The sequence below is a fragment of the Ursus arctos genome, unplaced genomic scaffold, assembly GCF_023065955.2.
Source record: "Ursus arctos isolate Adak ecotype North America unplaced genomic scaffold, UrsArc2.0 scaffold_31, whole genome shotgun sequence".
Lineage (NCBI taxonomy): Eukaryota > Metazoa > Chordata > Mammalia > Carnivora > Ursidae > Ursus > Ursus arctos.
The window spans coordinates 3,498,690-3,513,714 of record NW_026622997.1 but is presented as its reverse complement, the minus strand read 5'-3'; the positions used below and the strand labels follow the sequence as shown (position 1 = coordinate 3,513,714).

Sequence of the window (15,025 nt, the reverse complement as noted above, 5' to 3'; positions counted from 1 at the left end):
GAAGGGGTGCCAGCCCCTCTGGCCCGCGGGTCACGCTTTGAGGAGAAATTAGAAGGTTGTCCTTGGAGTGGGATGCCCGAATTAGAAATCCTCGAGGTGGTGCAACCTTGAGCGATAGGTAACATGGCCTGGGGTTGGCTGAGCAGTCGTCTGAGGCGCTCAGGGTGCATGATGGGGACTCCAGTGCCTATTATCGGCAACGCTGCTCCGGGCATCTCTTGTTTAATGGTCCCCCAAACCGCAGTGAGGTAGGTATTAAAATCCCTTCTCTTAAGGTGAGAAGTGAGGCCCAGAGAGGCCTGTCCCCAAATCACACTTGTGAGCAGCGGAGTCAGGACTCAGGCTGGTTGGTAGCTCCCTGGAGCCCGGGGAGGGGCGCGTCACTGACCCCCGATGACATAAGTGGTGGGGGTAGGCCCAGAGATTTTTGAGCTGGGCGTTAGCATCATCTGGAGAATGCTAGGGCCTTGCAAATTAGCCCCTGTAATCCTCACAACTCTCCTGGAGAGGCTGTGCTCTACCCATTTTACAGGTAAGAGAAGTAAGGTTCAGAGGGATTATGTAACTGAGCAGTGGGGGAGTTTTCAAGTGACTCCACTTTGGTCAGAGTCCAAAGTCCATTCCTCCTGCGTAGCAGGTTTCACTCCATCAGCCACAGAAATGCAAATTCTCTTCTAATTCTCTGGGAGGCTGCAGTTACCATGGGAATAATCTCCCTTGCACTGACTCACTGCCGCCTCCGCGGTTTGAGGTGTTGTGAACAGAGCTGCGCCCAGGGGACGGGGTGTCTAGGCTCGGCTCTGTCCCTAACTAGCAAGTTTGCACACGTCTCTTAGGTCTCAAGTTTTTATCCCTAGCGATCACTTCCAGAGCTATGTTCTGTAAGCATCGGGACGGTTATAATGGCTCCGTTTACGTTAATGTTTGCTATAGGCTGAGCATTCGAGAGGTTATCCTTAATTCTTACACAAGGGTGAATGTCGTTCCTTAGAACTTAGAGGTCAAGATCCTGCAGCCTAGAGACTTCAAGTAACCTCCTGCTGCCTCCCAGCTCATGGGATGGCAAAGCGGGGCTTTGTCCCGAGGTCTAACTGCAAAGCCCCTGTTCTTGCCCCCGACCGCGCTGCCTCCACCTCTCCCGTAGCCTCGTGGGAGATCGTGCTTACGGGTGTCGTAAGTCAGAATTATCAGCCTCTCGAAACCTGGACTCCGAGAAGGGCTCTGTTAGGTATTGGTTTTGAGAGGCACCTCTCCTACGCATGCTGCGTGCTCGTGCGTGCGCACACACACGTGCACACACACGTGTGCAAGCATGCCTACATGTGCACGCCGATACCTCTGGAACAGAAGTATCATGAAACAGTGCCGATGGTATTCACTTGTAAGGCACTTGATTTTCTTTTCACTTCCAGTTTAGTTTAGTCCATTTTATGAAGACACTCGTTAAGCTCTACTGATGATTGAACCGCCCGCCAATGGGCTGCAGCCCTCAGTTTGACAATTCGGTGCGGGGACCACTGGGTGACTCAGTAGGTTAAGCATCCGACTTTTGATTTCAGCTCAGGTCATGATCTCAGGGTCGTGAGATCGAGGCCCGCGTCGGGCTCCATGCTGGGTGTGAAGCCTGCTTAAGATTCTCTGTCCCTCTCCTTCTTCCGCATTCCCCCACTTGTGCAAGTGCTCTCTAAAATAAAAATACAAATTATGGGTTTCTTGATACACTCTCAGTCTTCTTTTCTTTCTCTCCCAATTTCTTATTTCTGAATTTCATGACGAATCTCTCTCATTATGTACGTAGCAGCATTAAATCTAAATCAGTCCCCCCACCATATGCCACCACACTTTTGCAAAGTGGAAAAATATTTCATAAATTTGCTCCAAGAGGAGGAAAGAAAATTGTACTTTTTAAATTTGATGACAGTGCTAATGTAATGAAAGAGGAAGAATAAGGAAGTGACTTCTGTGTCTCCTTGGCTGGAAAGATGAGGCTGTGAGGCTGGGAAACATGGGCTGAGAAGGTGAAATGGTGCAGGCTGGGGAGAGACCACAGCAGCAGCATTCCGGTAAAAGACGGTGAAACGAACTTCTTGTCCCAGCTCTGCCACATAGCCATTGTTAGCTGTAATTATCCTTGTAAACTTGTCCAAGGACATGCCTTTATTGGACTCCCTTATGTGCCTGGTCTCGTTCTGAGTACCTCACATATGGTGTCTGGGTAGGTGATATTGTCTCCATGCTCTTACAGAGGAGGAGACCAGGGCACAGAGAGGCTAAGTAACCTGCCCAAGGTCACACAGCTGTTAGTAAATGGTCTAGCGGGAATTCTTCCTTGGGCTCTCTGTCTCTGGAGCAGTGTTCTTTGTCACTACACCCTAATGGTGACTTGTCTTTTCTTTCAAGTGATTCTCTGTGGTCCCTGTTGGATGCCATGCCTGGGATGGGAGGTCCTCACCTCACCTCTGGGGTTATACATGGATGAAAAGTGATCGGAGTCCCTCCACCTGATAGGGGCAGTCAGAAGGGACTCTCAGTTTTTGCTTCTCCAATCTGTAGAGTTGATTTGGTTTCTGTCCTTCTGGAGCTCTGGTCATTTCTTGTTTTGTTTTGTTTTGTTTGGATTATGAGAACTACCCCCCCCCTTTTTTTTAAATTTGTGTTTAAAATTCTGTTGCTTGAAACAAAGAGGAACTCTAATGGATGCTGACCAATCCTTTAACCCTTTCTGGTCTGCTTCCTCATCTGTAAAATAAAGGAATTGGATGCACCCTTCCCCAGATCCCTCCCAGTTCTTTGATTTTTAGCAAGAATTGGGTTCTAGTAACTCTCGAGATGTTCAGGAAGAGACTGGCTCCCCAACACAGGACACAGGAGACGGTTTGTTAATTAACTGGGTTATCGTGACCGTTACGTTCATGTTGTATGTTTTCTGTATTCCATGCATGGCTGTGGCTCTTCTGTCGAATTCATTTAGAACGTAAACAGGACAGTGATGATTAATCCCTTCCCAAGCGCCCACCCAGGGTGAGAGCTCTGGGCAGGAATTCTCCACCCCTGAGGGTCTGACGTGAGCCCACCTGCACCCCGAGGGGCTGGCATGGGTATTGGACTCATCTTGTTCATAGCCTAGAAGGTGGTCCCTTTCTAGGGAGAATTCTGCCTTGAAAAATGTGTCCTTATAATAGAATCAGTGTGATATATTCCAGAGTTTTGTGTCAGCTGGGGCTTCGAGAAGAAGATCTGATAGGACGTGACATCAAGGAGGATTGATGCTTTGAAGCAGCCACATGTTCATCTGTGGAGAGACGTTACATGTGTTTTCTTTCGTGCTTCGGTAATGCCCTACAACTTGCGGTAGTGGGACCGCAGAGGGAAGGAAGCGATTGTGTCTGATGAGCTGTGTGTAAACTGTTTCTGCACAATGGTGGGAATAACCAGGTGAAAAAGAACGGGATTTGCACAGGTGTGAGAGAACCAAAGCCGACTCCAGTGGCTTCTTTGCTCCCCTGTTGAGGGAGCATCTGTCGTTCCAGGGAGTGGGGCCCAAGAAGGAATTACTCCTCTCGGCAGATATTTCCTGGGGACTTGCATTCCCAGCTGTCCATACACAGCAGAGCGGAGCAGGGTCCTGGAGCTGGGGGCCCCACAGTGGGCCTAAGTCACAGACCCCAAGTGTAGAAAGGGGACATGGGGATCTCTTCCAACGTTCTTCGTCTAGTTTCGGGGACATTTAGGTCCACAGAGATAGTGATTTGGTCCGTTAGGCCCCTCAGCTAGGTTGGGGCTAACCCCAGGCTACATATGGGTAACTCTCGTCTTCGTTTAACACGGTCATGGGCATTTATGGTTTTATTGTAATTTCGAGCTATACAAATACACACGGTTGCCAGCTTTCATCTGTGAGCACGCTCCTGAGAGCTTTACATGTATGACGACCCTTTAGCCCTCACAGCTCCATGGGTGCAGTACGATTACTGCTCCCATTTTACAGAAGAGGAAACGGGGCCACAGAGAAGATTGAGTCGTTCGCCTAAGTCACACAGAGCGTGATCAAACCGAAATGCAGAAAAGCACCTGGCTGCAGAGTTTTTCCTTCAAACCGCTAGGCCCGGGTTGGCAAACTGTGTGTGTGGGACCAGCTAGTAAGTATTTAGGCTTTGTGTGCCCTTAACACCTCTGTTGCTTCAGCTCTGCCTTCGTAACGTGAAAGCCGCCAGAGACAATACGTCAAACAAATGGCGTGGCTGTGTCCCAATAAAACTTTATTTATAAGAATAGGTGGGGTGCAGGATTTGGCCCATAGGCTGTGATTTTTAGATCCTGTACTAGACCATCCTGCCTTGTTAGGGCACATGTATTAATGACAGAGAGAGACAGATACTCAATAGTGTGGTGATCCAGTTTTATAAGGGATTGGGGGCCAGAAATTGCACAAAAATGATGTATTGTTTGTATTCCTTTTGGGTGAAGCGTCCTCCTGCTTTAGCTGGAGAGGGTGATGGTTGTTCATGACTCTGTACAGTGGGATGTTAAGAGGCTCAGGGCCAGGAGAGACTTTTTATTCTCTTTCAACTTTCTGGGCAATCTTGCACAAAGCCGTGGGCGTCTGTCACTCATAACTCCACGGTGGTGATAATGGTCCTCGCCACCTGCCCCTCTCTCTCCCTGGAAGTGTGTGTCTTGGATTTAAAAGGTCTTGTCCATGATGCCCTTGGAGCTGGGAGTCTGGAAGAGGGTAAACGTATTAAATGGCATTCATCATTTAGTTTGCTTGCAAATTAGAGAGTACTTTGGGGGTATAAGACCCTTTTTTGAATGTTTCCGGTGTAGAGCCCAATTTTAAAGGAGAGGCATTCTTGGTAATCTGCATGAGAGAATGTGGATTTAGGCAGCTTGAATTTGTGGATTACCTGTGCAGCGGTAGGCTTGAGGCAATGGAGTTATTAAAGAGGGTGAACGCGTATTTATTTCTGTTTTTAATAAGTGTGCAGTAAGAGGGCTCCATAGCCGACCTCATTATATATCATTTCCATAAGAAAATTTAGGCTTCTCTGCTAAGCTGTGAGTCTTAGCAGTAGGGAGGATTTTTATAAATGTTTCCAAGTGAAATTTTGAAGTTAGAAGTTGAGCGGAGAAGCCTCAGAGGGAGCAAGGCTGCTGCTTGCATTTCAATGAAAGGGAGAGGAAATTCATTATAGGGGTTGAAGATGTGGTTTGCATGCTAAGACCTTTGTGGAGGAATGGGCCTCCCTGGAGGAGATGGAGGGAAGTTATAGCCTTCCCTTGGTGACTAAGTTTCCTCGATTAAGTGCAGATATTTCTCCTGATGTCCCCCACACCGCACTTTTTTTTTTTTTTTTTAACTTTGCAAGAAAATACATTGAACTGAAAATTTCAGCCCAGAGGACATCTCGGAGTCTTGCTGGGTTCTGTTGTTTGTTTTGTTCTGTTGCCAAAAACTATTATTTAAAAATCCAGTAAGTGTAACTACTTAATCGTAATTTGGGAATCGAAATTTAAGATGCTATCGCATCAGTTCTAATGGTAGAAGAGCTGGTATTTGGAAAGACTGTCTGGGCGCTGAGCTAGGGCTTTTGTCTACACTGGTACCTTACTTAACACAACGGCATTAGTCCTACAGAGGAATATTCTTCTTGTTCTGCATTTGAGCACTTTGAGGCATCGGGAAGTTCACTAATTCTGTCAGGGTTAAAACCGCTAGAGAGTAGCAGGGCCAGAATTTAAATCTGCCTTCCTGATTCCAGAAGCCATGCAAGGAGGCTGAGCAAGGGTCCTGGGTTTCTGGGACACAGGATTCTCCGTGCTCAGACTAGAGACATCCTGGGCAAATGGGAGGATTTGGTCACCTGCAAGCAAGATGCTTGTTGCTCCCAGCACCAAGGTGGTGCTTATTACCAGGATCATCCGCAGAGGAGTTTTCCTGTGTGATCGCCATGTGTATGCGCTGTAAGGCCTCCCAAGACCGCACATCCTGGGGCAGTCTTGGAGCTGAAAAGGAAAGCGAGGAGAACAAGTTCTTTGGGATTCCCAGCATGAATGTAGCCCCATTTATTGGCCCAGTTTGCATTGATGGAGCAAGAGGCATGATTCTTGGAATGGTGGCGTTTGTAGTTTTTCACTCTTGCTGCAAAATATTGCTACACTCTTGTGCTCACAGGTGTGCATAGTCTTGGGAAAGGCTGGGTCGGCTTTGGAGGATTTCACCCAAACTCTCTAAGACCAGTCCTTGCGCCTCTGGGGACCGTAGATGACCACCAGAAATGGGGACCAGCTGGCAGAAAGCTGCTTCCTTTAAAGCCTGGGCTCCCACATGGAAGTGGCTCTTTTCAAGCAAATTCTTTAGGCCCGTGTCCAAATTCCAGGGGACACTGTGTACGACTTCCAGAGGACACTGTGTACTTAAAAAATATTTTTAAAGAAAGGGCGTTGGCACACAGGACCACAGACTGCAAACTCTGTCGTTGCCTGAGTGACGGAAGTGGTCAGTAGAAGGTCGTGTGTCTACATATGGTTAGGAGGTGATTGCTCTTTATGCAAAAGGTGAATCCATAGGAATGTTCTGGGTTTTTTTTATCCTCCCTTTTAAAAAATGGACTGACCCCGTTAATACCCTATCCATGGCACCTCGAAGCCCCCTGTGGTGACTGATCAGGAGAGGGCTGGTGGAGAGAAGGCAGACAGGTCATCCGATGGCCTTGGCTGCTTTTTGGAGACCTCCTTCCCCGGAGTGCGGCAGGGACAGAGGGGCAGGAGGCCGACCGCACCCGTGCTGGCGGTTGCCACTGCCTGTCAGTTGTTGGGATGCTTGTTTGAGATGACTTTCTAAGACTATTAATTAGATTCACACAGGGGGCCTTGTAATCACTAATTACCGAGGTGCTCATTGTTTAACCGTGTCAAAAGGTGCCTTGTCATTTTTATTTCGCGTTTTTTTCAAGTGTCTCTGTGACTGTCTTACAAATGAGGTAGCCTTCCAGAATTCGGTGTTGCCTCTGTGATTGGTGTCTACTGTTTGGCAATAGGCGTAAGATACAAGCCTCAAGGGCTTAGTATAGGGGAGAATCTGTGAGATGAGGGCAGAGTGGAGTCAGGGGAGGGTACCGGAGGAGGGGCGGGACATTGAAAAGCTGGGGAGTGTGGGGGGCAGTGGCAGGCACGGCAGGGCAGGGCATGGAAGGGGGGAAGCAGGTGGGGAGGAACACACACAGACTGAGAGATACACAGATAGAATCAGGTAGGCAGATAGAAGACGGAGACAGACAGACCAGTAGGGACGGGTTCTTTTCCTTTTGATCCTCAAACAGCTGTCATCCTGCCCATGACGCTTTTACCTGTTTGCTTCTTCCTGGCTTTAAAGTTCTGTGACTCATCTGTGTTTGCATGCGTGTAGACTATTAAGGAAGTGGGTTCTGGAAATTTGAGAGTCCGTATAAGGAATTAGAAGCACAGTCTCTGGACCCAGACCGCACCGGATTCAAACCCCAGCTCTGCCTCCTGCCTGTTGGGTCACCTGGGCGAGTTACATAATCTCTGCGGGGCCGTAGTTTCTTCTTGTTCACATGGGGATAATAACTGTGTCTAGCTGTTAGGACGCTGTGAGGATTAGGGACAAGCCTGTTAGAACAGTGTACCCCACAGTACCGGCTGCTGTTCTCGCTACTGTGCTTGTAACATGATCCTGGATGTTGTAGGACCACTTTTCCTTTGCAGGAATGTTCACAGAGATAACTGTATTTTTCCAAATACCGGAAAGGCTGCGTGTTCCTGTCTGGGGCTTTTGAACGTACTGCTCATGGGAGAGGAAGGTGTAGAGATATAATCTGCTGGGGGCCAGGGGTCGCAGCATCCAAATCCAGTGCTGGCACGAACTGGCAAATGTGGTGAGTTTCTCTGGACCTGCTCTCAGGTTAGAAGCTGAGACGGTAAACAAGGAGGGTTTAGGTCACAGGTGATACTGAGTCCTTTTTGGCATGTGAGTTTTATGACCCGGTTATGATTTTACCTCTGTGCGGAGGTTCTGTGGGTGTAAGATTCCCGGGAAGACTGGGGGTTGCTTGTATTAGTGCCCCTGGAAGAGAGAAGTATGTGCGCTGCATTGTAAATAATAAATGTAGTGACGAGGAGGTTTTTCGGGAAATGAAAAAGCCAGTTCTCCCATCAGAACTTTAGTGTCGGAGACTCCTTCTGTTCCTTGCAAAGGCCCTGGGGCCTGCCTGGACCTCCAAGCGCCTCTAGACCTTTGCAGTTGTGGACATGGGATCCCTGTTCCAGGCCTGACTTCAAACCATTTCCAGCCTCTGCTGGGCATGTGGGGCCCTCTGGGCTCCACGGATGTTCTTAGCTGGGTTTTGGAATTGAAACTTCCATAACTTCTCCCGAGGGCTGGGAGAAGCCCCGCTGAGAAGCGTAGTGGGGACAGCTTGAAGCATTGTCCGTATGCTGCCTGGGCCTTGGGCGAATGTCCTCCGTTGCTGTACAGAGAAGGGGAAGCAGGAGGGCCAGTGTGGCTGGTGGTTGTAACTGCAAAGTGTGAATGAGTACTTGGCTTCTTCCTCTGGCTGGCTCTTGGTGTGGGGGGCTCATGTGTCTCTGTAAGATCTCTGTATTTTAGGATCACGGAGACCTGTCTTGTTTACTCAGCTGAAGTAATCTCTTGGTTCTTTGGGCTGTTGACTGACTGCTCGTCTTGGGATGTCACAAGTGATTTGTTCAGTGTGGACCTTCATACGGCGACTCTTGAGTAAAACCGGTTCTTCATGGCCACAGGCCGTCCCGGTTCACTCAGTCTCCTCCCGTGCCGGGAGCCCCGCCCCGTGGCCTCTCGATGCTGCAGTGCCCCTCAGTCCTGGGGGTGGCACCAGAGCCTCCCGGCGCCCCTGCTGGTACTTACACTGATGCTGTCTTCTCTCCTGCAGGTGCTTACGTCATGCCGAGCCTTCCTTGTGACAGCACGGATCCCTACCAAGGTAAGCACTGATGCGTTTCCACATACGCGCACACGTGCGCTCACACGTGCACACACACGCACACACACACTCCCCAGTGATGGAGAGTTCACGATTTAGGCCGTGTCCAGAGTGCTCTTAGCACACCCATATTTCCCTTCCTTCTCCCCAGAAAGCACCTCAGCGTTGTGATGACGCACAGTTTTTACTCCACTGCTTCCCTCTTCTGGTGTAAAAGCATCCCGTGAAAAGAGGTCAAGCATTTTGTGCTCCATATCCCCAAGGCTCGTGGATGCCAGTCATTTTTCTCTCTCACCCAGGGCACGGTTTATGCTTTATTCAAGTCTAGCTCCAATTTCCTTCGGTCCAGGAATGGCAGATTTTTCACAGGCTTTGACATGTGGGCAGTAACCTTCATCAGTGTGCAGGGTGCGTCTCAGGCGTTCTGTGCGTCCTCCCGGGGTTGCGCATGAAAAAGACCACGGCACCACTTTGTTCTTTAAAGGATCTGCTTAATTTAGCCAAGATACCAACCCACGGGTTGCTAGTCCAGGGCTCAGGGTGCCTGCTGCCTTTTTCCTTTCTGATTATACAGATGTTTTATTATACAGAAGTTTTATGAAGCTTCCTGGAGGAACGCGGCTGTTGGTCCCTGCCCCTTTTGGTGACGTAAAGTGAGTCTGTTTCTAACGTGCTGTGAATGAAAATCATCATGTGAATGGTGTTGGGCTAGTTGCCTGTATATTGCAACACCCAGAGGCAGGCTATCAGGAAGCGAGTGAACCATTATCCCACTGGTGACAGTTGCAGAAGGAAATTTGATGAGCTTGGGAAATAGTCATGTAGCACATTGAGTAGAAGGCCCCCGAATAAGATGTTTCCCCTAATTCAGAATGTTCTGACGCAGAGAGGCGTATTACGTCTTGGGCCGTTGCCCGTGTCTCTCCGGCTGGCTGATCGCAGGCTGCCCGCTCCCTTGCTCTCCCCAAGTGAAGGTCCGGCTTCGTCCCGCGATGTGTACCGTGCTCCACATTCCACGTTCTGCCCTGGCTCAGGCAGTTGGGACATTGGTTCTGATTTCTGATACTGTCCGCATCACAAATGGAGAAAAGCAGTTTTCTTCCAAAGTGATCTGTGTTCACGTTTCCCCCTTAGACAAGGCGGGTTTTCATCCGCCACGGTACACCTTGGCTGAGAAGCAAAGCCCGTGTCGATGACATTAATTTTCTGGGGGAAATAACTATATTCAGAACATTACTGTACAATAGGTACTGATTATGGCATATGTCTTCTCTCTGGGCGCTGATTAAACATTTTTTCTTTTGTCTTTCTGTTGTTAAATGTATCACGTATACAGTCAAATGTACAAAATAGAAACGTACGTCTCCGTGATGAACAGAAAGCAAATACCTCTGCAGTCACGCCCCGGTCGAGAACTAGACCTTTGCTGTCACCCCAGGAGGCCCCAGCTCTGCTTTGCGGGCAGGGATGGGGGACAGAACCACAGAGAAGCTGGGTTGAAGGATTGCCCCCCATCAACCAGGCAGATGAGAGGGCCTTCCACTGGTCCAAGGTTTAGCGGTGGGAAAGAACACGGTGCTTTGGGGAGCAGGGGCGTGGGGGGAGGGAAACATGTCAGAAAGGTGGGTGGCAGTGGCTCGGGCTGCTGCCTGTGGAGTAGAGGGTGTTCCTGCAGGACAGTCATGTGTCCATTTGCTTATGGCCTGAGGGAAGGGGACTTGCTGGGGTGGGTAGAGGCGGGGTGAGCAGGAGAGTGGTGGCGAGCTGTGATAGTCTGGGTTCATTCCTTCCTCACATCTAACCAATCACGAAGATCTGTGGTGCTGTCTTCAAAGCATCCGCACGTGTTCCTGCCTCCTCCTGCCCAGTGCCATTCTCTAAACTGTCTTGGGCGGGGGGCTGCTTTGGGGAGAGTCAGCTGAGGGACTGTTGAAAAGGAAATGGCCGTGGGCCAGGCTGGAGAGAGTGACTTGAGCCTCGCTGCATCCCTCGGTCTGGCTCAGGGACGCTCCCCTCACTCTTAGGGGTTGCTGGGACGCCCAGGGAATCACAGACGCAGCCTGACCGTGCTCAGGGATTGCCGATACTACAGGCTCAGCTTCTGTCCTAGTCCTCGTTCTCTGGATTGTCCTCTGCCTTGTGTCAGTTCTCTGGATTCTTCTGTGCCTTTGCTGATTCTTTTTCTTATGCCTGGACTTCCCTTTTTGCTCCTTCTTTGCTTGACAAACTTGAAAAGTCATTCCTTGGAGCCTCCCCAAATGTCTCCATGCTTTCCTGCTCCCTGACACATTGCTTCTCCCAATGACAGCCGCGATGTGCCATAGAAGCGTCTTAATTGACCTCCAACTAACCTCACTTGGCCACATTGATCACAGCTGCCCATGCCATGCCTGATGGTGCGGACTGATAGCACCTGCGTTTCCTAGCTGCTGGGTGGGGAGAGCACGGACTTGTTCACACCTGCTCCCACCAGTGGAATGAGTGCCCACCGAGGGCCAGCGGTTTCCAAACCTATTCATAGCAGTTGTAATGACAACAGTACATTTATTTAATTAAAGGTATCTTGCATAGCAGTGAAATAGGCTGCAAAAGGAGAGAGTGTCTGTGAAATACTGAATATTGGTAAAGGTGAATTATGTAAAAAGAAATTACTGTCTTGTTAAGGACCAGACAGTTGTTAAAGGCTGGAGTGGTGGGGAGCATAATAATTCAGCAAAATTATGCTGTCAGGTTGCTTTGCAAGTGTCTTCAAGTTCTCCATTTTATTTATTATTTATTTTTAAAGATGTATTTATTTACTTGAGAGAGAGCGAGTGAGAGTGGGGAGAGCATGGAAGAGCAAGGCGGAGGGAGAGAATCATAAGCAGACTCTCTGCTGAGCATGGAGCCCAACACAGGGCTCGATCCCGTGACCCTGACATCATGACCCGAGCTGAAATTGAGAATCAGACTCTCCACTGACTGAGCCACCTCCTCACTCCATTTTAGAGAGACTCGAATTGGACGTCAGGTGCCCTCCATTTACGGGTGTGGCCCCCAGCGGAAATGCCGTCACAGGGCCAGCCAGTAGGCTTTACTCAAAGAAGGAACATGGTCACTCTATCAAAGGCTAGCAAATGAAATGATGTTTATAAGTTTTAATTTGACCTGACTGAAGGTAGATATGTATACTTTTTAGAAAATAATTTCCTGCTTGAGATGACTTTTCAAAACCTAGCTAAGCCTTGGTCTTGATAATACTGATAGGTGAGAAGACTTCTACTTGAATAAAATGTTTGTAATGGGCTTTGAGTGCCGCATTTGACTCTTGGAGGACAAGGGAGATGTGTCCTTCTTCTTTCCAGTTCCAATCATGGCACATAGTAGGCCTTCCGTATACACCTGTGGGTTGACTAAGAGAATAATGAAAGAATAACTTTTCTAACTCTGGCCCTCAGCCCTATACATCAACATATTTAACTGGACACTCAGGGGTTCTCTAAGGTTCATCCTACCAAATGTGTAGGGTAGAGCAAAGCACGCAAGGGCACAACTAAGGGTCTTGTAGGTTTGGTTCTGGGTGGGTACTTTCCCCCTTACCTTTCTAGGTTGAAGGCAAAGAGGTCAAATAAACTGATTTAACTCCGTCTCCTCTAACCGCAGTGCTCTGGGATTCTTTGGTGTAGTCGGATGAAAGACTGCAAAATTGGGGGAAAGATTAGTGGCTATTGTCCAGGAAAAATAGGAGAAGTGTGGGACTGGAGACATTTTGAAGAAAAAAAATGCCGATTATGGGAGAAGAGAGAAAGGATCATTTATTAATAAAATGGGAAGGAAATAAATCATTTCTCTGCACACAGAGATAAGATTTTTACTTAACGATTTATGTTTCAATTAACCACAGTTTAAAATTCCTACATGTTGTATTTTTCTAAATCCATTCAAAATATACATTTTTATGAAAGTTGGAGAAGGGATGATGATGATTCCAGTAAGTGGCCAGGGTGTAACCCCAAGAGGTAAGAGTTTAAAAAGAAGGGAAAACCAACACCGTCTTCATCTTGATGGGACTTTCTGGAGTAAAATTTTGAAATAGGAGAAAAAAGTATATTTAGATGTCTCACTTTATACATTCATTTCTTAATGAATAAATACTAGAGTAGACATACAAGAACTTTCCATTGAGTTTGTCCCTGGATGAAATTTAAAAAGTCAGACTTATAGCTTCCTTTCAATCCTTTAGTGAAGTGAAGAATACTTTTTCTGAAAGGCGATAAATCAAGGTCATATCTTAATGCGCGGATGGAGACGTGAAGCCAGCTGCCTTCCGAAGATGCCCAGTGCCTTGTTTTGCTCTCAGACTGTTTCTAATTGTAGCGTTTTCACCTTGAATTATAGGTTTTGCCACCCTCACTCATTACAGGTCTTTATTTCAATTGCAGCTCGAGTTAACCTTCAGCTACTTGGAGATTCATGGTGTCACCTGCAACAAGTCAGCTCAGGTGCGTGCCAACAGCAGCTGCCTGTGTGTCGTAACTGCGGGGCCCTAACCTTTTCTTGAGTTTCTGAAACCGGGAAGCTCCTGTTTTGGTTTCACTGTTGAAGTTCTGTTGAGATAATGTGGAAAAACAAGTTTAGGGAAAATGGAAGTTTCTGAATGAGAGATTGAGCAGGGGCCTGGGTAGGGAAGGGCTGGGAACGTGTTCTCATAAGGAAAACACATTCTCTGGAACTCTGTCTGGGAAGAACTAATGAGCTCTTATGTGAGCTAGTGATGTAAACGTGAGATTTTGTACAACAAGTTTAGGGTTAAAATCTTGTAGCTGTTATAACAGCACTATCTATGGTCTTTCTGGGAATATAGTGATACATGAATCTTTTTTTGGTGTTAATAAAATGTAGATTTTTATTTTTTATTTTTTTAAAGATTTATTTATTATTTTAGAGAAAGAGAAGGTGGTGGGGAGAGGCAGAGGCAGAGGGAGAAGGAGAGAGAGAATGTCAGGCAGATTCCCCATTGAGTACAGAGCCTGATGTGGGGCTTGAGGTGGGGCTCCACACAGGGCTCGATCTCACGACCTTGAGATCATGACCTGAGCTGAAATCAAGAGTTGGACGCTTAACCAACTGAGCCACTCAGGTGTCCCTAAGATGTAGATTTTTAAAAATAGCTTTAATAAGCAATATGCAGCAAACTGAAGTGTACAATGTGGTTAAGTTTTGACATATGTGTACCCATGAAACCATCACCGCACTCGAGATACCAGGTTTATTCCTCACCCCTTGGTCTCCTCTTATGCCCCAGTAAACACTCCGTCTTGCTTCTCCTCATCTGCGGGCGTCTGCGGGCGTCTGCTCCCTGCAGCTAGAGCGGAGTGTGCATTTTCTAAAACTTTGTATGAATGGAATCATACAGTGTGTATACTCTTTATTGCCTACCTTCCTTCCATCAGTATAATTGTTTTGGGATTGATTTGTTGCATGTCTCAGTAGTTCTTTTTTATTGTTGAGTAGTGTTCCATCGTGTTCCATTGTGTTCTGTTGTGTTCCGTTTTGTCCTGCTGTGTCTGTTGTGTTCCATTGTGTTTTGTTGTGTTCCCTTGTGTTCCATTGTGTCCTGCTGTGTCCTGCTTTGCCTGTTGTGTTCCCTGGTGTTCTGTTGTGTTCCATTGTGTGGCTGTATCGCAGCTGGTTTATCCATTCACCTGGTGAAGGACAGTTGGGTTGTTTATGTTGTTGGCCAAGGCCAGGAAAGCTGCTGTGAACATTTACGTACAAATCTTTGATTGGATAGAGGCTTTCATTTCCCATGGATAGATATCTCAGAATGGAATGGCTAAATTGTATGGTAGGTACATATTTAACTTTTTTAAGAAGTTGCTAAACTGTTTTCCAAAGTGGTTGTACCATTTGACTTTGCCATGAACAAACAGTGTGTGAGGGCCCCGGTTCCTCCACATCCTCCCGACACCAGCGTGGTCAGTGTGTTTAATTTTAGCCGTTCTGGAAACTATGTGATGCTTTCTCTTTGTAGTTTTAATTTATATTTTTCCAATGACTGA

At 47.6% G+C, this 15,025-nt stretch overlaps 1 protein-coding gene across 7 annotated transcripts in view; it reads left to right on the top strand.

The window, feature by feature from the left end:
- The window catches only part of CARMIL1 (capping protein regulator and myosin 1 linker 1), a 304,353-nt gene that overhangs the window by 101,639 nt on the left and 187,689 nt on the right, over positions 1-15,025 (top strand). For 6 of the 7 annotated variants that reach the window (XM_057305073.1, XM_057305072.1, XM_057305071.1 and 3 more), the window contains exons 3-4: positions 8,934-8,984; positions 13,406-13,465. In XM_057305073.1, the coding sequence (XP_057161056.1) occupies positions 8,934-8,984; positions 13,406-13,465 (111 nt within the window). Of the gene's footprint in view, positions 1-2,711; positions 2,875-8,933; positions 8,985-13,405; positions 13,466-15,025 lie in introns of those variants that run through there. The other variant, XM_044388670.3, reaches the window with a different exon arrangement.